This window comes from Brassica napus, chromosome A7 (assembly GCF_020379485.1).
Source record: "Brassica napus cultivar Da-Ae chromosome A7, Da-Ae, whole genome shotgun sequence".
NCBI classification, from domain to species: Eukaryota; Viridiplantae; Streptophyta; class Magnoliopsida; order Brassicales; family Brassicaceae; genus Brassica; species Brassica napus.
Window position 1 is genome coordinate 22700665 of NC_063440.1, and position 20966 is coordinate 22721630.

Below are 20966 nucleotides of genomic sequence, written 5' to 3' on the forward strand. Positions count from 1 at the left end.
TAAAGATTTTTGTTTTTTTTGGTTGTTGAAGAAAGTTACCAGCAAAAATACAATAGAACTGAATACTTTTTCTATTGAATATATTTTTGAATAGTATTTGAATGAAAATTAGCGGGGATTGAGGCGATGATTGGAACAGTATGGGAGCACGTAATGTAATGAGGAACAGCTTTCTAGTTTCTAGTTGTTTAGTGGTGGGGATATGTATTGACGCTTATTAGCTTCCAAATCCTAAAGTCAAATCTCCACCAGAAAAATTATTGTGGCGGTCTATTTAATTTTCAGTCGGTACGATCTTTTTTCATATACGTTTTTAGATTTTTATTTATTTATTTGGAGTCTGAAGCAATCTGGCTAGTTTTGTGGAAGTATTATAGTTAACACACAACATGGAAAACACAATAAAATTACATGGAAAACATACCTTTTTTTGGAGAAACATACTTTTTTTTTTGGGAAAAAGATACTTTTTTTGGGAAAACATACTTTTTTTTTTTTTGGCAAAACATACTTGAAGTGTTTTTCACAAGTCATGACCAAACATTTCTCCTAGGGTTGTCTTTTTAACACATGGAAATAAGTAACAATTCAATCAAACAAGAGTTGTCTAATCCCCTATATATTATTTGAGAAGCATTACAACATTTTTTTGTAGCCACATGTCATCACTAGAATGATTTTTAGAATTCTTAAAGGAATAGGTTGGTCCATCTAAATATATAATAAGTTTTTTATTAAACCACAATAAATACATTATTAATGTGCTTCATTATTTCCTTAAATAAAATTACAGAATTGCCTAATATGGCTAAAGTATATATATGACAATTAATGATTTTGAATAATAAAGATTTGATAAAAATAATTGTGTATTATAATTATATTTGTTTAATTTTAAGCTATTAAAATAAATTAAACAATCATAGTAACCATATATTAAAAATTAAAAAAACTATTTATATATTATATTTTGAATTTTTAAAAACGAGTATAAATTACTAAAATTATTAAAAGTTTCACATTCAAATTTTGTGATCTATGATTTAAAACGTTTGTTAAATAACTAAAAAATAATGTAAGTTGAAAGTCTCATTTAATAAGTATCAAAAATAAAGATATATAAATATATGTATCATTTTAAATTAAACTATATGTCATATAAAAATATATAAATATCTTAATTTTGAAATTTACTTTGAACATTTTTTTGATAAAAATTTGAAAAAATAATTTTTAAAATTATTATAAATTACTTAAACCATTAATCCCACAGTAAAATTTTTTGTTATCACTAATTTAGACTTTTTGCTATAACAGATACAAATACAAATGATAAAAATATGAGCAAAAAACATCATCTAATAAATATTAATATTAAAATATATCATATATATGTTACTATCATTTAAATTTAATTATATATTATATCAAATAGAAAAAATATTTTTTCGATTTATAAAATTTATTTATATGTTTGCACCAATTTAAATATATAAGTAGTAGATAATGATTTTTTAATTATTCAATATATATTTATTATTTCATAATATGTTATAAACATATAATATATAAAATAATTTATATATATAATATTCATTCCGCGCAAGGCGCGGATCTTAACCTAGTTCAGAGTAAACTCCAACTATAACATGAACTGAGATTCTATAAAGAAAGAAATAATTAGTTAAGTATATTGAAAAAATATTTAAATATACAAAAAATTATATTTTAAATAAAGCTATTTAGTTTTGTTAGTTTTAGTTCAAATATAAACCTTAGCGATTTTCAAATCCAAACCGAACTAAATTGAAGTTTGATTTCGAATAGGATTTATGTTTTAAAATTAAAAAAAAAAAAACAAAACGAAAATTTACCTAAAATAAAATCTATTTTTCAAAGCCCAAAATAACAAAAACTGATTAAATTACTAAGACTTTGATAGAATGCAATATTGTATCATTGTCATACACCTAATTATACACAAACATAACAAAGATACAAACAAATAAACCAATAACAAGTTAACATTAACAACAATGTGAAACTTAAAACGCAAGCAAAAAACTTTCAGTAGTCACTACAACAAGACAACTAAACTTCTCATTCTTCTAAAGATGACTTATCTCTCTTCCTGCTAAAAAACTTAACCAAGTTGGGAACCTTCTTCTTCTTCTTCTTGATTACAAAGTAACTCGGAGTCCCTCTGTTCCCCGACGAGTATCTCCTCGTCTTCCCTCCCTGAACCGGAGTAAACCTCCCACTAATCCTCACTGACCTTCTCACCGGTTTAGGAGAAGAGACCACCAAGCTGCTGCTTTTGTCTTCTGATGACTCCTCCTTGAACTTCTCAATCTCGTTCTGCACCAGTCTCTTTATCGACAGCGACCTCTGCATCCTAAACGACGCCCTCTCCTCTTCCACCATTGTCTTCCCACTCTCCCTCTCTAGAGTCTCACTCTTCATCACAATCTCCTTAGTGCTCGCCTTCAGCGCTTCCACCCACGCCATTGCTGCTTCCACTTTCCTCTCAGCAGTCTCTTCAGCGTGACGCGCTTGTCCACTAAGATACTCGTACTCGAATCTCGAGATTGTGATGGTTGAGCTACCCTGAGAATCCATTTCTCTAGTTTCCATTGTTCTCTCTACCATTGATTCAAGCTTCTTTAATGCTAAACTCTCTGCGTCTTTCGCCATCTCCAGCTCATCTAGCTTAGATAGCAACTCCTTCTCTTTCCCACCGAATCCATTTTCGGTTTTCTTGATGATCCTTGCCTCTTCTTTGAGTTCAACCTCTTCCTTCTTCGCAGCTTCTTTATCGTTCTTTAGCTTCTCTAAAGAGCAGATTAAATTATCAGCAAGAGAGCTGATTCTTTCCTCATCTGCAGACACTGCTTCTAATCTACCTTTCGCCATAAGCAGCTTTGTATTGAGTCTTTCAATCATTGCATCATCTTTTTCTATAATCTTATCAAACCGAGCCGCTTCTTGTTTAACTTCCACAAGCTCTTTACTCAACGCATCCATTATACCTCCGAGATAAAGAACCTCCGCCTTAACAGAAGCGAGCTCTTCCTTCTTAGCTTCCGTCTCTTCAGTAACTTCTCTCAAAACCGTCAAAGCATCCTTCTTCCCTCTTTGGTTCTTGGGAGCCTTCCTCTCCATGTCCTTAACAAGGCTTAACTGCGTTTCCAACATCTCTATATCAGCCAAAGTCTCTGACAACACATTCTCATACTCCTTTGATCTTTTGATCTCTTTCTTCATCTCCTTCGTCCTCTTCTTTCTCTTCTCCAATTCCTCAAACGCTTCCTTCCTTTCCCTCTCTCTCTCCTCTTCCACCTCTTTGCATTCCTTCAAAGCCTCCATCTTCGCCAACTCAACCAAAACATGCTCTTCGTTCGCAGCATCGACCTCAAGCTTAAGACTCTCAACCAAGTTCAAATTCTCTTCCGTTTTAGCCCCTAACTCCATTACTTCCTTCTCCGCCGCAACCTTCTCTTTTAAAACATAGGCTGCATCGAGCTTAAGCTTGCTCAGTTCTTGCTTCAATTCCTCTAACTCTCGAATGATCTGAGCGTAGTTACCGTTTCCATCGGTCTTTAACTTCTTCACAGACTTTAACCTGAGATTTGACTGCTCTATGAGTAAAGTCAGCTCATGCACTGTCTTCTTGGCTTTGTTTAGTTCAGTTTCTGCTTTGGCCTTTGCAGAGTCGGAAGCCTTTCTGCTCTCTCTGTACATGCCAAGCTCTCTTCCTGACTTGTGCAAGTCCTCAGCAACAGACTGTTAAACAAAAACAGAGAACAAAGAATACATCTAAAGATCGAAACTTTAGCAACCAAAAGATCTAAAGAATTGATCTTTGGTGGCCTCACCTTAGCTTCTGGCAAATCAAGCTGAGGAGAGACGGTTCGAGTAGCTCTTTGTCCGTACATGTTAATGGCGGCTTTTACTGAACCTATTCTTCTTCCTCCACCTTCTGCCATTGATCTGTTCCTCCTGGGTTTCTACTCAAACATACAAGACTTCAGCCAGAATCTCAAATTGGAAGAGATTTCCGGAAAAGCCAAGACAATATTCTCCAGAAAAAATGTAAACTTTGAGTTCAAAAATCGAAAATGATAAAAAAGGGAATGTTTGAAGGAGAAACTTACAGGAGAGTGAGATGTTGGAGGAAGAGAGAGATTGTTGTTATGTGTAGCAGAGGATAAACAGAAGAGATGGAGATGATGATGATTGGCTCACATTCACTCTGTTTTCTTATCATTTTCTTTTTGTTCTTACTGGAAAAATTTAGGGAGAATTTATGAAAGTTTGTTTCTTCTGGACACTGATCTGAGGCCAAGGATACCACAAGTAGCATAGACATATATGACATATGAAAAATCCCCAAAAGTTAATTTAAAACATATCTGAATGTACTTTTTTTTTTTTTTTGTAACACAACTTTCATTCATAAAAATTAAGCTCCATTGACACTAATACAGAATTGACACTAATTTAGAAAACCAAATTGGTGGAGTAAAATCAATATATATAGACTATAAGAAAATGAGAAATTTGAGCACATCATACCAAAAAAACTATTTATATGGTTAAAATTTATCCAATTGAAAAGTAAAAACTTTAATTATGTTGGTGTAAACACCATTTTCTCATATTGAAAACAGTGATTGCAAACGTAACCTATAAAAACTGTAAGATATTCAAGCATTCCATCGACAAATTAAAACTTCACATTCTCGATGTAATGATTGATAAGCTATTTCAGATATTAATGACCTCCATAATGTTGTTGATGGAGCTTCATATGCTGCAGAACCATGCTTTATACGTAAAAAAATATCATTTTCTTCCAAACTCTATCCACATAAAACCATCTGATATATTTTTAGGTCAGAAGATTCAAACCATTTTATCCATAATATATTCAGATGTATAAAAAAGTCAAATCATAGTAAATTGGACTAAATCAACTTTCTCTCTATCATCCGCACATTCACATAAACTTGAGTTTTCCCTCTTTAGGAAGTCTCGTATACCCTATTACACGTCAGTGGCGAGCCAATAAGGTATTTTTTTTATCTTAGTAAACCAAAATCGCATGAAACTGAACAACTATTGCTTGTTTTCGACCTTCAGTTTTAGGTTCCTTTCGCATGAAGACCAGTTACGTTCACGTTATTTAATGATACAGCAGCACATGCATTTTGCATTATGCAAATCAGTGTGAACCCCCATATAACAATAAATACCAAAACAAGACCTCAAATGTTCCTTAGAAAATATATAAAACACAGTCAAAATCCAAACAATTTATTATAAAACTAACTAAATAGACATGATGAAGATCTTGGCATTGACACTCACGGTTTTCGTCATTCTTTCGCCATCATTTGCGTCTCCAACTAAAGTGGCACTCGGAGCGGCATGTGACGCTAAGCAGCTTCAGCCTTGCCTGGCAGCGATTACAGGAGGAGGCCAACCCTCGGGTGATTGTTGTGCAAAGCTGAAGGAGCAGCAGCCATGCTTATGTGGGTTTTCTAAGAACCCTGCGTTTGCTCAGTACGTTAGCTCTCCGAACTCTCGCAAAGTCGTATCTGCTTGTGGTGTTCCTTATCCAAGTTGCTAAAAGAGAGTTTATAATTAACTAAATAAATAAATAACGAGTAAGGAAGATAAATAACATTTTATCAAACTATGTTAATGAAACAATGTAACCGTTTGGATTAATGTAACCAGCATAGACTTGATAAATGCTTAATCAAACAAGGACGTGTATAAATTTGATAGAGCAGAGAAAAGTTTGATAGAATAGAATAGAATAACTTGGCCAACACATTTGCACATCAAAAAATAACTCTCAAGTTATCTAGCTAGGGTAGTAGTAAATAATCCAGCGACTTTGTAAACAAAAACTATCAAGACATAAAAAAACAAAGGCAGCTTATGAAATCACCAATTGAATCAACTCTATGGTCCGGTTGCAAAATCTATTGTAATTGTTCTTCTCCTCCGCTCATAACTGATGAGAACCAAAATAAGATCGTTATGAAACCTGACAACGTATCCCCAGCTGAGCGATAGTGAAGCGTCTCTGCATGTCCGCCTTCAATCCTGTTCTTATATAACAGCCGGAAAACTACTCATTTTATCGCCATTTAATCTGCCAAAAGTAAATAAAAAATTTAGTCATCTATAAAACATTCCTGAATTTATTTTCTAATATAGTATATTGTTCAGATCATGGTTAAAGCTTTACCCGCACTGGCTTACTGCTTCTCCCTGTCTATATAGTTATAGATATTCTTATGTATCTTGCGGTTTGGTTGCATAGCGATTCAGCAGTTTCTTGAATAGTAATCTCCCCAGTATAATCTACAGAACAGAAACAGTCACACTTATTTTCATTTACATAACATATATATTTTTTCTATGAAGTTTGTCACATACTTACCATTCCCATTCCCTTCCTGCTTTCCGTTCTCTCCACAATGTTGTCTCCACATTCAGTCTCATCCTTAATGCATACCTGGACTGTTTTGTTGCTACCCTTCATCTCCGTATCACTGCCTCCACATTTTTCACTGTGTTCTATCTCTACATCGCTGCTTCCAAATTCTTCACCTAGTTCAGTCTTATGACATCCATCACTAACCATTTCATCTTCGTCGGCTTTACAAACATGTGGAAGAGATTCTGGATCAGCAAGTCCGTTCTCAGGCGAAGAACAGAGGCGTATACCCCATCCTGTTAATCTGAATGTAGAGTCTTCTTGCCAACCGCTTATCTGAATATGCATATCCACGTGATGAGAAACAAGAGCATTCTCTTTGTTCAGAGGGACACAACAGTCGAATATAAACAACCGACTATCCTTCTCAAGCGTATGAAAGCTATGTGCCTCACTTGAGGAATCAAATATGTTCCCGCATATGCCTTTGAACCGACATTTTACACGGATACTTAATCCACTGGGACCAGTCTTAGACATAGTGTCGAAAACAACCACTGCACAAACCTTAAATCTGAAAAACGTTTGCGTGAGAGAAGTGTCAAGTAGAGGGATGGTCAAAGAAGATTCTGTAGTATGGTGAGTGAAATATGAAGGCACTGCTTCACCTAGAAACGTCATGGACTTGAAGCCGACTGATAGTTGTTGTAACAGAACGTCTTGATTAAACTTGAAGTAGTTTATGAAACCGACTTTTGGGATAAACTTATCTGAGGAAGACTCCTCGGAAACTGTGTCGCTATTAGATGCTTCCGTTATCAACTCACTTGACGAAGTTCGGCTACTCAAATCAGCTATGTTCAGTGCCTCACAGTGTGAAAAGTCAACAGCAAGACGTGGCAGTTTAGAAATGTTTGGGTGTACATATTCCAACTTACTGCAACATTCCATATTTAGGTTTTTGAGCTTAGAGAAGATCTCGACCCACCAAGGAACCTCTTCTATCGCTGTATAGCTTAGATTGAGAACTGAGATGTTGGTTGAGATATTAGGAAAAGTCATCAACCGTGAGCACTTAGTGAAGTCGAGGCTCTCGAGAGATTTGAGGTTGATGCCTGTGGGAAGAGTTTCAAGATTCGTGCATCTACTAATCTTCAAATCTCTTAGTTTGTTGAGATTCCGAAATGAGGAAGGAAGCTCCACTAAACTTGGGATGTTGAAGAGATACAACTCCGTCAAAGTGGGAGACAACATAGGCATGAAGGGTGTAAGCGGCTGAATCAAGTAAACAATTTAGAAATGTTAATCAAAATCATGAATCTTGCAATAATATTCAATATAGTATTGGACAATATTTGAAGTGGTTTGATTTTTCAATGAGATTTTAGATGATTATGGATGAATTATGAAAGTTATTGTGATTCTAGTTAAAACATTTCAGAATCCTACCTAAGACCAAGAGATTAATTAACTTTTGATATTTCAATAAAAGGTTATTGGTAGATGAATTCTTAGGAATTTCTTAAAATTTAAGATTTCTACTGCTACCATAGATTCTTAAAATATATATACAACAAATCTCATAAAATCCATTATTTCAAATATTTCAAATAACATAAGATTTTAAATACATTTAAAAATGACAAGTCAATAACATTGGATTTTTTAATCGTCCAAAACATTTTGTTTTTCGTCTAAAACATTACATTTTAAATAACGTTTCAAAATATGTATATGTTTGAATAATGAATTTTCATTTTAATACAAATTATTCTAAATTTCACTTTGACTACAGCCCCATTAACCAAATTAATTTGATATAAATTTAATCTTAAAAAGAATAAAAACTATTAACTAATAAAAATGGCAATTTCTCATATGCAAACGGCTTTTGAATTTAGAAATAAAAATACATACCTGCAACATTTTCCATTGTTTATTTGTCGTTACTTTTGACATGTGAAGCTTAACAAGATTCTTGAGATGCAAATTAGTGGGGAAGTCTACCACTGATGTTTCCTCAAGAAAGAGATATGAGATGTTGGTTGAGATTTTGGGAAAAGTCCTCAACTGTGAGCAGAAACTGAGATTGATGTGGTCGAGAGATTTGAGATTAATGCCAGTTGGGAGAGTCTTCAGCTTTTTACAGAACTGCATGTCCAATTTTATCAGTTTATTGAGATTTCGTATTGAGGAAGGAAGTTCTACCAAACTCCTACAAGATTGAAGATTAAGTGTTTCAAGATTGGTGGCCGTCGTAAGATCTGGGATTTCTTTCAGGTCATGTGAGCCACACAAATCCATCTCAATGAGACATGTAAGAGACTGTACTCAACCAAAAACAGAACACATAGATTAGTAAAAATTACACATCATGTATATTGGCATCCAAAAAGTGAAGTAAGAATTAATTACTATTCTAAAAACTTACCATAACTCCTTTCCACAGCCTCTCTAGCTTGCTATTCCGCATTTTAAGCTTGACGAGCCTATCTGTACAAAGCGTAGAAGGCATACATCGCAGTGGATACCCAGACCAACACAGTAGTTTGAGCTTAGGAGGCAACCAGTCGAAGCTTTTGGGTAACTTCAGTTTGTCTCCATTTACAACCCTAACTTTGTTCGAGTAAATTTCTAGAAAATGGAGATTACGCATCCCTTTGAAGGCACTCTCATGTACTTGTAACTCATCAATCTCATCAACATTCAATGATATCCCTAAGAGCTTTGAAGTACCCTGAAAATTATAACATCAATAAGAGATAGACCAAATCAGAAGCTTAACCTCATATACTAAGTAATAAAACGACTATGGATTAAAAGAAACTTACAATGCTTTCACTGAGTACATCACATATATCTTTTGAATCCACTAGAAATTCCCGCTTTTGAGGTTTTTTAATGGACTGTAACCAAACCACGTTTCTACCCATTTCTTGTAGCAAATGGTGCATCTCCACTTTACCCCACCTCACCTGGATGAGGGACTTGTTAACTAGGTTATTCAACCCTATATCAACTTCCAACTCACTATCAGCAAGAAACAGCTTGATGTCTTTGACGTCTACATGATTGAAAAGACATGCAATATGACGAAATATCGCCTTATCTTCTCCAAGTAACCCATCATAACCGACTCTTAGTGTCTCCTCTATTTTACCATCTAGACTTCTTCTAAGCCTAGGCAGCATATTCAAACAATCCTCCTTGTTCAACCCCCGCAAAGACGAACCCAAAACGTCGAGACCCAAAGGAAGACTACCAGCACGTTCCACAACTTCGGAAGCAAACTCCATCAAACCATCAGGTGGAGAGTCTTGCCTGAAAGCAGATCGACAGAACATCTCTAGAGCTTGTTCATCGGATGGGAGACCAACCTCGTATATAGAATCAATCCCATGGGCTTTTAAGAGTTGCTTATCAGTTGTAACCACAATAATTCTACTCCCACTCCCAAACCATTTGGTTTGACCCGCTAAAGCATCTAACACGTATTGATCATCCAAATCATCGATAACGATAAGAACTTTCTGGTGCTTTAGCCTTTCTTCCATTGCACCGATCTTCATGTTCTTTCTCTCCAAGATTTCTGATAGGAAGTTCATCCTCAAGCGCAGCTTCATGTTATAGTCAACTGGATTGGCTCGGCCATAAACTTCCATACTCTTCGATATGAAGGCCCTGTCTATGAAAACACTTCTTTGGAACTGATTAGAGATATTACAAAATAAGGCTCTTGCAATAGTAGTCTTGCCAATTCCTGAAGTACCCCATATCCCAACCATCTTCACTTCCTTGGATTCCAAATTCATCAGTAATATCACCTCTGCCATATGATCTTTGATGCCGACAAAGTCCTCAAACTCATTAGCCGATGGAGTTACATCAAGTTTACCTAAAATATCATTGGAGATTTCTTCAATCATTGCAGCTTCACTATCACTAACGAGAAGAAACGCCAATGAACAAACATGGAACATCAAAATAAATATCAATAATCACATCATGAAAAGAAGCATTTTATTTTTAAAATATCACATTCACATACCAGTTTTTAGAATGGTATCCGAGGATATTTGCAACATTGGTCAAAGCTTGCTTCCACTGGTCTTCCACTTCATGTGTTTGGTTTAGGCAAGTCTTTTTAAATGCCTCTCCAAAGTCTCCTGTCTGTTTCCTAAGGTGAGAAGGATCCAAACCGTAAAAGATCGGTATCACCAGCTGGCCCAACTCTTCATTGCATTGCAGAATCTCAAGCAACTCATTTAGACACCAGCTTGAAGATGCGTAGTTTTTTGAGAACACAACCACTGCGATCCTTGAATTTTTAATGGCTTGTACAAGCTCCGGGGCAATAGACTGGCTTCTCTCCATCTCGTTGTCTTTGAAAGCAACGATCGAATTCCGCTCAAGTTCCCTGAGAAAGTGGCTGAGGAATGTTTTGCGGACATCCTCTCCGCTAAAGCTAGGGAAAACATCGTATGACCAGCTGCGGGAAGAGGAGGAAGAACAAGATGCCATAGCAAGAACAACCACAACGCGGTGATTCTGGCAAATAAAACAAATTTGGGGGAAAAAAAACAAAAAAACCTCTAATCAAGCAGAATTGTCATTTATTATAAATCCATAGATTGAGCATGTTGCCTGGAAGCAGCAGAGTGGTTACTTACTTCATAATTATTTCTCAGACTTCGCGCTGCTTGCCGGAAGATTCCTCTTTTAAAAAGGATAGTATTTAATAACCACCAGGTCCACCACACAACTCACATCCACATTCGTAAGACTTTTCAATGAACAGTGTTTCTTCTTTCCTATGTTATTTCCTCAAGCTTAGCAAATAAATATCTACAACTTGTTTAAGATTTTTTTAAACTTTGAGTGCAGACATGTAGAATTGTTACAAAAGTAATTCGTTATTATTTATGTTTAATGAGAATCTTAAAACTTGATTTGTTTTGTACCGGAACTGCAAAGAATTTGACTAGAGACATCGGGGTGATTGGTTGGATATCTTCCTAATTTAGTTTTATTTATTTTTAAATCATTAAATTTTAAATTTTAAAAGTTAAAATCTACATCAATTTTTTATTTAGTTTTATTAATTATGCTTTAACTTTATTTTTAAAGGTACATCAAAAAAAAAATAAAGCAAAACTTTTTCTTATGTATTTTAAGCAAAAATCATACATTTTTTTTTATATGATATAGAATCTGTAAATGAAAAAAAATCTATAATATCAAATAAATTATATAATCGTAACTAAAACTTTTATAAATATTTTAGTTTTGAGTTTGAGTGTTTTAAAATTATTAAGATATTTAAATAATATAAATATTATTTACATATCACACTTTAAATTACAATAAATTTTGATAATTTATTTAAAAATATTAATATAAATTATTTTAATTGATAGAAAATAATAATTTTATATATACAACAATATTTCATATATTTTATTTTAAAATATCTACAGCCTACAACAAATTTAGCTACAGCAAAAATCTTTGCAGAAAAAGTCTACACTAACAACTTTACAGTTACAAAAAAAAAAAAAATTTACAACTACAACCGATTTATCTATAGCTAAACATCTACAACTAAACTTTTAATCTATAGCTAAACATCTACAACTAAACTTTTAAAGCCACAATCGAACCAATCAACACCATCATTGTTAGTTTACATTCATGATTTGTTTCGCATTATGTCAATCTTCTCTAATCTTTGTATTTTGTACTGAGTATCAAAACAAAAGACTAGTTAGAGAAGTTTTAATCTTTTTTTGTTACAGATTAAAAATTGCTGGAACTTAAATACATCAACATCACCTCTATAGTTATCTCAAATCAGGAGTTCAAAAGCTCTACAAATGAATCACCATATATTAACACTCTTACACTTGACAAAACATACCATCTGGGTTGTTTTGCTCCTTTTACGTTCACCAGTACAATTCTACCTCCAGAAATTTCCAGGCTTTTCCCAACCTAAAATAACATCATTGTTTCCAACAAAACAAACTAATTTAAGTGTGAAAATTAAAAGATATTTGGATGGTGTAAGGCTCTGTTTCAAGTGTGGGAATGTCACCACTAGTCTCCCCTTCTCGGTGGGAGTCGTCTCGAAGTTTGTGGCCATCCATAACTGGAGCTTCACATGCTTTAGAAACAACATCTCTTTAATCATCTCGAACTATCTGTACGGTGTTTTCAATATAGATCAAGCATCTAACACCATTAGACTTGACAGAGCAGAGCTTCAATGCTACATTTTTATCCACAACTTTGCCTCCCAAAGTTTCCGAGCTTTCACCTTCTAAAAGAGCCTAGATTGAAATATTGTCGAGATTAATGGTTATACAAACGATTATCTCGAGTGAGAATATAAGTTCCCACATCAATTTTTTAACAATTGATTTTAAGTTAGGAGCTCAAGCTCAAATTCTACAATTTCTTGATGAACTTCAAAATCTAAGTTTATTTTACAAGTTATTTTCTCATTTTATAGACCTTTTTATCAGAGATTTATGGCATTCTTGCCGATATTATCAGCCTATCCTCAGCTTTTGATTTCTTTTCTATTTCTTGGATTCAACGTACAAACAACAATGATGCTTGTTAAATGCGTCTGTTGTAACTGCTCTCTCTAGAGGAGCTTGAACCTTTTAGTTTAATGCAAGTTGTGTTTCAAAAAGAAATAGACCTTTTTATCCTTCTCACAACCATAAACCTTATCTAAGTGAAATATGTTATGTTCTGTTTCGTGTTTTTCCTATTCTGTATCACCCCTTCAACACAATTTTTTCAATAAAGGCCAAGAAATAAACCACAACGATTTTTCATAGATCGATCATTCGGATTCATCAACATGACGAATCCATTATCCACTCCAAACCACTAGATCACACGTTCTTAAGTCCTTGGCCATTTAAGTCCTTAACATTTGGCATTAGCTGATCATTTATTTAGTCACTCTCTTTCATTTATTGCGTTTTCTTCTTCTAAACCAGTCAGTTTCTGTAGTAAATGGTCTTTTTGCCTTATTACACACACCATTTCTCTGACATTTCTTGATTATTTGTAACAACAATGACGGAAAGGGACTTTTTACTAGTCAAATTTCCTAAAAACATAAAAATATATTTGGAATCATTATTTTTCAATCAGGTCCTTCGGCGAAAATTCCAAGCACCTGACTTTGAATACAGAAAAATAAATACTAATATATCAAAGAATGATCAACCTTTTTATAGTCCCAGGTCGGAACCGTTTTATATTCTGTAAACAACAAAGAAAAAACTCATTTAAAAATTACTGTTTCTTTTCAACATTTACCAATATGCATTCAAAGTCTTCGTTGTAACTTGTGAGTCACCTAATTCCAAAAGAACCTTCGATTTGAAAATTATAAACTCCAGAAAGTAACATTAATATATAATAAAGAGAAGCCTGGTCAAAAACAAACAAACATAGGTTCCTTTAATATTCAACTCTTACAAAACCAAGACATTCACCAATTCCTTCATATCTTCTTCTTCTTCACCATTTTTCTATTTGCCTCTCAACACAATGATCGATATATTTCTATCCTTAACCAAATCTATGTTCCATATAGTCATATGGATGCTCTTTGTAATACCTTCTTTTGTTTCCTCGACTAATGAGCTTTATGATCGCTGCAGTCAACCGTTTCCGTGCGGCAATCAAAGTCTCTTGTATCCTTTCTGGACATCTGGCAGAGAAGACTGTGGCCACCCTGAGTTCGAAGTCGACTGTAGTGGTGGATTCGCAGAGCTAAGTATCACCTCCGTGAAGTATAGAATCCTAGAGGCGAACTATGACTCTGACTCTGGTATCATACGACTGGCAAGATCAGATTTTATCGGTGGTCTTTGTCCTAAAGATCTTCTTAATGCAACGTTCGACGAAAGAGTTGTTACACTTGCTCCTACCACTGAGTTTCTAACAATATATCACAACTGCAGCAGAGAATTTCCAATGTATGTTTCTACTTATGTTGGAGATCTTCGTTGTGGAGATGGTGACGGTGATGATGATGACACAATAAGTTACTATGTGACAAGCGACCTCTCGTCCCCACTACTTAACGGGATTAGAGGTCAATTAGAAGACTTTGGGTTATCTTGCAAAACCGTAAGTATTCGTGTATCAAGGCCTTTGCTGAACGCACTACAGGGGAATCGGACTCGAGATAATCTGCAGAGAACTCTTGCAGAGGGTTTCCAGCTTGAACTTAGCCAAGAATGTTCGTCTTGCTTAGCCTCTAACGGTGCTTGTGGATTTAATCAAAACTCAGGTGGATTTGTCTGCTATTGTGTAGATGAGACAAATAACCGTACTTGCAGTTCTAAAAAAAAGGGTAAGATTTCTGGCTTAAAAGTTCTAGTTTCTATATGTTCCTCCACAAAAAAAAACATCACATGTCCTTTCCCTAAATAGATTACTTTAGTTTCTGATAACGATATACAGAAATTCCCTTTTCATCTTTCAAATTTCTAGTATTTATTTACTAGTAAGATTCAAAGTTTCTCTTACCGACCTTTTCCTGGTGTTATTCTGATGATGCAGGCATATCTCCTGGAGCAATAGCAGGTGCATACCCTCCACCTGTTCTTTTGAAACACCTATTTGGCTTACCATAAGCAACACTATAGTCTTATCTTATTATGCAAATTGTTTTTATTTCATTTTTTTTTATCTCTAGGTATTGTGGCTGCTTGTGTATTGCTGGTGGTCATTCTTATAGCCGCAGGTTTGTTCTGTCTCATCAGACGGCCAAAGAAGATACAGGCAGCACAACACATGAGCAAAGGCTTGCCAATAACGTCATCAGCTTCAAGCAGAGAAACATCAAGCTATCCAACTTCCACAACAGTTTCAAGCAGCAGCAATCACTCTCTTCTCCCCTCAATCTCTTACATCACAAACGCAAGCACCTACTTTGGAGTTCAAGTCTTCAGCTACGAAGAACTCGAGGAAGCCACTGAAAATTTCTCTAGAGAGCTCGGAAACGGCGGTTTTGGAACAGTCTACTACGGTAAGAACCATTGATTTTCTTTTATCCCTCACTTCAAAATATTTTGCATTCTGATAAAAACATTTTTGGCTATTTCTTCTGAAAGGCGTGTTGAAAGATGGACGAGCTGTAGCAGTCAAACGACTATACGAGAGGTCGCTTAAACGCGTTGAACAGTTCAAGAACGAGATCGACATCTTGAAATCGTTGAAACATACAAACCTCGTGATTCTCTATGGATGCACGTCGAGACACAGCACAGAGCTTTTGCTTGTCTACGAGTATATCTCAAACGGAACTCTCGCCGACCATCTTCACGGTGATCGTGCTGAAGCCCGTCCTATTTGTTGGCCAGTTCGTCTGAACATTGCTATCGAAACCGCAAGTGCTTTATCCTTCCTCCACAAATCAGGTAAAACAATAATTGTGCTGAGGCTGTTAATTCTGGAAGGAACTTAAATTTTTATTTATTTATTTATTTATCAGTAAATGTTTTTTTTTTGAAAGAAAAAGTATATTTTCTAGGATAAATATGTATTTCTAAATGGAAAAAAAATCAAGTTTTGAGAGTGATATAAATATAGATATAACATTTATAAAATTATTAATTTACATCATAATATACAAATCTTAAACGGGTATTTGCCTCCATATATTTTTGATCTTAAAATTCTTTGTTTTTTTCAAATTTGATTTGCATTTATTCTCAACAAAGGCTAATTAAGTTTTAAGCACCAAAATGTATTCATACAAAATTACTAAATTAGTGTAATGATTTATCGATATATCTTTTTAATGTTTCTAAATTTATTCATAGTTTAGGCGATTAAGTAGAGATAGTACTCGACATGTTAGGTAACATAGTAGAATTTCGTTTGATTTGATTCTGTTGCAGGGATCATACATAGGGACGTAAAGACAACAAACATTCTTCTAGACGAGAACTCCACGGTGAAGGTAGCTGACTTCGGACTCTCGCGGTTATTTTCGATGGACCAAACTCACGTCTCCACAGCACCACAAGGCACTCCAGGATATGTAGATCCCGAGTATTACCAGTGTTACCGTCTAAACGAGAAGAGCGACGTGTACAGCTTCGGAGTCGTACTAGCCGAACTCATCTCTTCCAAAGAAGCCGTGGATATCACAAGACATCGCCACGATATCAACTTAGCAAACATGGCCGTCTCCAAGATCCAGAACAACGCGGTGCACGAGCTCCTCGATCCAAGTCTTGGATTCTCGAAGGATCCAGAAGTGAAAAGGATGATGGTATCCGTGGCTGAACTTGCGTTCCGATGTTTGCAACAGGAGAGGGAAGGTAGGCCGTCGATGGATGAGATCGTGGAGATTTTGAAAGGGATCAAAGGGGAGAACCGCGTGACGCCACCACCGGATGTGGTGGATATTGAGGTAAGCGGAGAAGATGACGTTGGATTGTTGAGGCATAGTGTTCCTCCGCCAGTGTCGCCGGATACTGATAAGTGGACTAGCAGTTCTGATACGGCGGCCAGTTCATTTTGAGATATTGTATAATTAGGCCTCCTGTACTATGTAGTATATTCACACTGGTAAGTGGTTCTTGGACTTATTTATTTATTTTTCCTCGTCTGTATCAAATGACCTATTAGTTTTCTGTTTCAAGGCATAAGAAGATTTGTATCTTTCTTCTTTTTTCCAGTGAAATCCTCATGTATAATCATCTAAAAGAATTTTCCTCATATATAAAATCACCTAAAACAATAAGTAAAAAAATTATGTGTATATACATCGTAAATATTGTATACTCAGAGGGCACAAGAATAAAACAAATAATTGATTTATCGATTTTTTCTGCCTTACACCAAACACATTACATTTACTGATTTACATATAACATTTAATTTTCATTGATCGTAATTATTTGGGGACCACAACTCCATAATAAATTGTAACATATGTAGAGTGTTGGATTTCAGGTGAACAAAACTGTAATAATTGATATTTGGACCAAAACATTACATCATATGATATATGTTGATGAATTGGCTTTCTCAATATTATATTGTGACTTTACCTTATAATATTCTAATCTTATGAAATGATATTAAGTGTCTGGTTTACAAAAGTGGCATATTTGTAACATTCAATAAAATCTTTATAAATTAATAATGTTGTGACTATAAAAATTTATTAATTTTCTTTTCAATTTATATTAAAAATATATATTTCTAAGGGTAAATTCTCTCAAATAGTTTTTTTTAAAAGTTTTTATCACAAAATAACACTCAAAAAATAAAATGACCAAAATAGCCTTTTTATTTTAAAATTTTCAATTTTTATTTGTTTATTTTTAAAATTTTGAACACATTTCCAAAATCCAACTTCTTAACTCTAAACCCTAAGTCTTATATTAGTTAACCCTAGAGATATAAATGCATATTTACCTTTCAATAAAACATTTTTGGTTATTTTTCTCTTTGGAAGTCTATTTTTGTGAAGATAATATTTCATTTGTGATATATATTGACTATATTTTATCGATTTGACTTTAACTATTTTTGTTAGATATTGATACATTTAATGTATGAATACATATCATATAATTCAAATTCACTTTTATATGTAATTTTTAATTATTTTTGCTAATAACTTATATATGTAATTTGATATAAATGAAAATAAGATTAGAGATGAAATTCATTTTGAAGAAAAATACACAACAAATAGTTTTATATATGTTTATATAATTTTTATATGGTAATTATTAATTATGATTTTAATAGGACTATATATTTACATAAGATTTTTTAAAAAAATATTATCATCTTATTATCTTAGTTCTATTTTACACCATCCAATTTAGGATCAGAGAACTTTGTTAATATATCGTGATTATTAATTTATTGAGTTTCTATTGTAGTATTAGCACCACATCTTTTAGAATACCGATTGCCTAACGTTACTGCATATTTCATGTTTTGTCCATGGGTTAATCAAGTAATCATCGTGTCTTTCAGAATCCGAAGCACTGAAAACAAAAGTATATTTTCTTCTTCTTAATTAGAAAACAAAAAAAGTAGTAAAATCGCTCCCAGACACACAAATCTAGAACGGCTAATAACCGGTTGACTTTTCGAACCTCTCCCTTTACCCGCCAGGTTCTTTCCGGTTTCGGCAACAGATCTACTGCAAAGCGTACAACTTTTTGAATTATTCCCCCAAAGTTGCAGTAACCAGAGGTCTCTCTCCATCCTTGCGGTTTAACCCACCGGGTTCTTCCCCCGACCCGGGTCGGAGGGACCGTCTCAGCCGGATTCCACCGCCGGAATCTCAGGCCAACGCAACTACCATGGATCTTTTCGAGGAATCTCGACCTGTGAAGGTGCAGCCAGCTTTCTTTGGAAACTGGTGACCGCAGTCTCTTTCCCTACTCCCTAATCGCCCTTAAGTTGTTACCAGTGAGTACTGGAAACGTAATTTGGATTCTACTCTAACCACCAAACTCTCCCCTCCGAGCTACTTACTCCGGTGATTACTGAAGTTTGTGTGCGCTGACTATAGTAGACCGTTACAATCAAATACTATTATCCCACTGATACAACATGCACAGAAGACTTTCTTCTGCTGAAAAAGGCAAAGCGGTGGCCCTGGAGCACCGGCCTGCTCCGCGCACAGCAAGAGTGCGCCTCTCCGAGCCTGACAACGCATCTCTGCGGCAGAAACACTCTCTCACTCTCATAGGAAGAGTCACCAACCCTTCAGTTCAGAAGGTGTGGGCTCTCATTCCATTCTTCACGGACCACTGGAAGGCCGATATTCCTCCGACTGGAGCTGACTTGGGTGCAGGAATGTTTCAATTCCAGTTTGATTTGGAATCAGATTTACTTACAGTGTTAGCAAAACGGCCCTATCATTATGCTCGTTGGATGATTATTCTCGAACGATGGGAGCCTACAATCTCACCCAGCTTCCCATCAATGATCCCCTTCTGGATCAAAATACAAGGCATTCCAGTACATTTATGGACGGAGGAGGCGGCTCAACAGATCGGTGAAGACATTGGTACTTTCGAAACTGCAGATGTCACGCCACTAGCTATCAGAATGCGAGTGCATATTAACGGCAGACTCCCTCTCATCAAAGCGACCACTATTGAGTATCCAAACGGAGAGGAAGGAACTGCTACGCTAGTATATGAAAAATTAGAAAAGCATTGCTCTCATTGCAATAGACTTGATCATGAGCTTAGAGACTGCTTGGAGGCGAAGCATCAGAAGAAAGCAATGCTGGCAAGCCAGGACGGCTCCCAGAGAACTACCGGATCAGTGGCAAACAAAGAACCGTCTAACCTCAGAGACAAGATATTCCAGACTGAACCAAGTAGACACCCCCCTAATCGTGAGGGACAAAGTAGACCTCTCTCAAGGTACAATGGAGGCAATAAATCTCTTGAAGTCCCAACCAGAGACAGAGCCCCGAGTCACTACTCCAGAAGTCGCTCCTACCAGCGCCAGGAATGGCTTCCAAAGGACAAGTATCATAGGGATTCCTATTCTCGGGAACATGCTCGACATGGCCAGACAACCCATCAATACTCCAGAGAAAGACTGGAAAATTTTCGTGGGGTTTCCCACTCAACTGTCTCTACAAATAAGAGAAGTAATAGAGACCTTGTACGCTACGGGTCAGAAGAGTTCCCTATACAGGATGGTAGACTTCCCATTCAGGAGGACAAAGCCTCCTCGTATGGATACCAGCAAAGTCTAGAAAGGGGAATCCCTAGAGACACTACCGATGACAGAGTTCCCCAGAAGGCTTTAGAAGCAGCCAGAGATGAACTAGAAAGCGTTATGAATCAGTATACAAATTGCGCTGACCCTATTGAGAGTGCAGCTCGAAAGGAGAGAATTAGACAAGCAGAACTCAAAGGACAGCTCGAGGAGTCTGCTGCTCAGATAGCCCGAGCTGCTTTAGCTCGCACTAATGCGGTGGAGTCACCTCCTAGTCCTCCAACAAAGTCCCAAGAACGAGTTCCAGCTTCGCAGCGGCTAGGACAGAGAGATCAGGATACAGAGATTGAGAAAGATTTCTCGCAAGAGAGACTACCGATATCGTCCAGACTAGGTCCAGTGGGAAATGATATGTTTCCAAGCGAAGAGATTGCTCCTGCGCCAGCGCAGAAAAGAAAACCAGGAAGGCCCCCAGGGAAGAGAACAATTGCTTCCAGCCCTGGACTTTTGCCGGGAGCGAGCTCGCGTAAAAGAAAAGTCCAACAAGTCAGAACCCCTAATTGTCGACGGAAGCTCCAGGTAGATGCTGATAAAGCCTCCAAGGCAAGAGCAGTGACTAAAAAAGGGGGTACTTCTCGTAACAGGGGAGCACAGGAGGACAGTGGTACAAACTCTGAGAATCAGCCAATCGTTAACATGATACCAGCAGCGGCTCGACGTAGGATGGATTTTCGGATTCCATCCCACCCCGCTCCTTAGC

General features: G+C 35.9%; 5 protein-coding genes across 6 annotated transcripts; 3 read left to right on the forward strand and 2 right to left on the reverse strand.

Moving 5' to 3' along the window:
- Positions 1 to 1906: 1906 nt before the first annotated feature.
- Positions 1907 to 4398, reverse strand: LOC106353898 (protein PLASTID MOVEMENT IMPAIRED 2-like). The gene is made up of 3 exons (XM_013793723.3): positions 4155 to 4398; positions 3876 to 4007; positions 1907 to 3783 (listed from the first exon to the last, which is right to left on the reverse strand). The coding sequence occupies exons 2-3, from the start codon at positions 3984 to 3986 to the stop codon at positions 2101 to 2103; spliced, it is 1794 nt and encodes a 597-aa protein (XP_013649177.2). The 5' UTR covers positions 3987 to 4007; positions 4155 to 4398; the 3' UTR covers positions 1907 to 2100.
- An 856-nt stretch (positions 4399 to 5254) lies between these two features.
- Positions 5255 to 5958, forward strand: LOC106353910 (non-specific lipid-transfer protein 2-like). The gene has a single exon (XM_013793738.3). It carries the CDS (start codon positions 5342 to 5344, stop codon positions 5630 to 5632), a length of 291 nt encoding a protein of 96 aa, XP_013649192.2. The 5' UTR covers positions 5255 to 5341; the 3' UTR covers positions 5633 to 5958.
- Positions 5793 to 11245, reverse strand: LOC106353894 (disease resistance protein RPS6-like). 2 transcript variants are annotated; one of them, XM_048735975.1, is made up of 8 exons: positions 11125 to 11245; positions 10503 to 11002; positions 9286 to 10396; positions 8886 to 9191; positions 8372 to 8779; positions 6458 to 7729; positions 6263 to 6378; positions 5793 to 6166 (listed from the first exon to the last, which is right to left on the reverse strand). In XM_048735975.1, exons 2-7 carry the CDS (start codon positions 10973 to 10975, stop codon positions 6310 to 6312), a joined length of 3639 nt encoding a protein of 1212 aa, XP_048591932.1. In that variant the 5' UTR covers positions 10976 to 11002; positions 11125 to 11245; the 3' UTR covers positions 5793 to 6166; positions 6263 to 6309. The 2 variants fall into 2 exon arrangements, with proteins under 2 accessions (XP_048591932.1, XP_048591931.1); XM_048735974.1 differs by having other exon boundaries at positions 10503 to 11154.
- Positions 11246 to 13781: 2536 nt separating this feature from the next.
- On the forward strand, positions 13782 to 17234 carry LOC111207270 (LEAF RUST 10 DISEASE-RESISTANCE LOCUS RECEPTOR-LIKE PROTEIN KINASE-like 1.4). The gene is made up of 5 exons (XM_022705189.2): positions 13782 to 14837; positions 15047 to 15070; positions 15183 to 15515; positions 15601 to 15906; positions 16390 to 17234. The coding sequence occupies exons 1-5, from the start codon at positions 14027 to 14029 to the stop codon at positions 17016 to 17018; spliced, it is 2103 nt and encodes a 700-aa protein (XP_022560910.2). The 5' UTR covers positions 13782 to 14026; the 3' UTR covers positions 17019 to 17234.
- Positions 17235 to 19078: 1844 nt separating this feature from the next.
- On the forward strand, positions 19079 to 20965 carry LOC125576187. The gene has a single exon (XM_048735603.1). It carries the CDS (start codon positions 19079 to 19081, stop codon positions 20963 to 20965), a length of 1887 nt encoding a protein of 628 aa, XP_048591560.1.
- The last annotated feature ends 1 nt before the right edge of the window (position 20966 follows it).

Bases quoted from the DNA above. Each gene is read 5' to 3' on its own strand.
- LOC106353894 (XM_048735975.1), bottom strand. From the start codon at position 10,975: ATGGCATCTTGTTCTTCCTCCTCTTCCCGCAGCTGGTCATACGATGTT. The intron at 10,397-10,502 runs GTATGTGAATGT...TCTTCTCGTTAG, and splicing joins GGATACCATTCTAAAAACTG to TGATAGTGAAGCTGCAATGA. The intron at 7,730-8,371 runs GTATGTATTTTT...TACTTGATTCAG, and splicing joins AACAATGGAAAATGTTGCAG to CCGCTTACACCCTTCATGCC.
- LOC106353910 (XM_013793738.3), top strand. From the start codon at position 5,342: ATGATGAAGATCTTGGCATTGACACTCACGGTTTTCGTCATTCTTTCG.
- LOC125576187 (XM_048735603.1), top strand. From the start codon at position 19,079: ATGCACAGAAGACTTTCTTCTGCTGAAAAAGGCAAAGCGGTGGCCCTG.
- LOC111207270 (XM_022705189.2), top strand. From the start codon at position 14,027: ATGATCGATATATTTCTATCCTTAACCAAATCTATGTTCCATATAGTC. The intron at 15,071-15,182 runs GTGCATACCCTC...TTTTATCTCTAG, and splicing joins ATCTCCTGGAGCAATAGCAG to GTATTGTGGCTGCTTGTGTA. The intron at 15,907-16,389 runs GTAAAACAATAA...ATTCTGTTGCAG, and splicing joins ATCCTTCCTCCACAAATCAG to GGATCATACATAGGGACGTA.
- LOC106353898 (XM_013793723.3), bottom strand. From the start codon at position 3,986: ATGGCAGAAGGTGGAGGAAGAAGAATAGGTTCAGTAAAAGCCGCCATT. The intron at 3,784-3,875 runs GTGAGGCCACCA...TTTGTTTAACAG, and splicing joins TTGATTTGCCAGAAGCTAAG to TCTGTTGCTGAGGACTTGCA.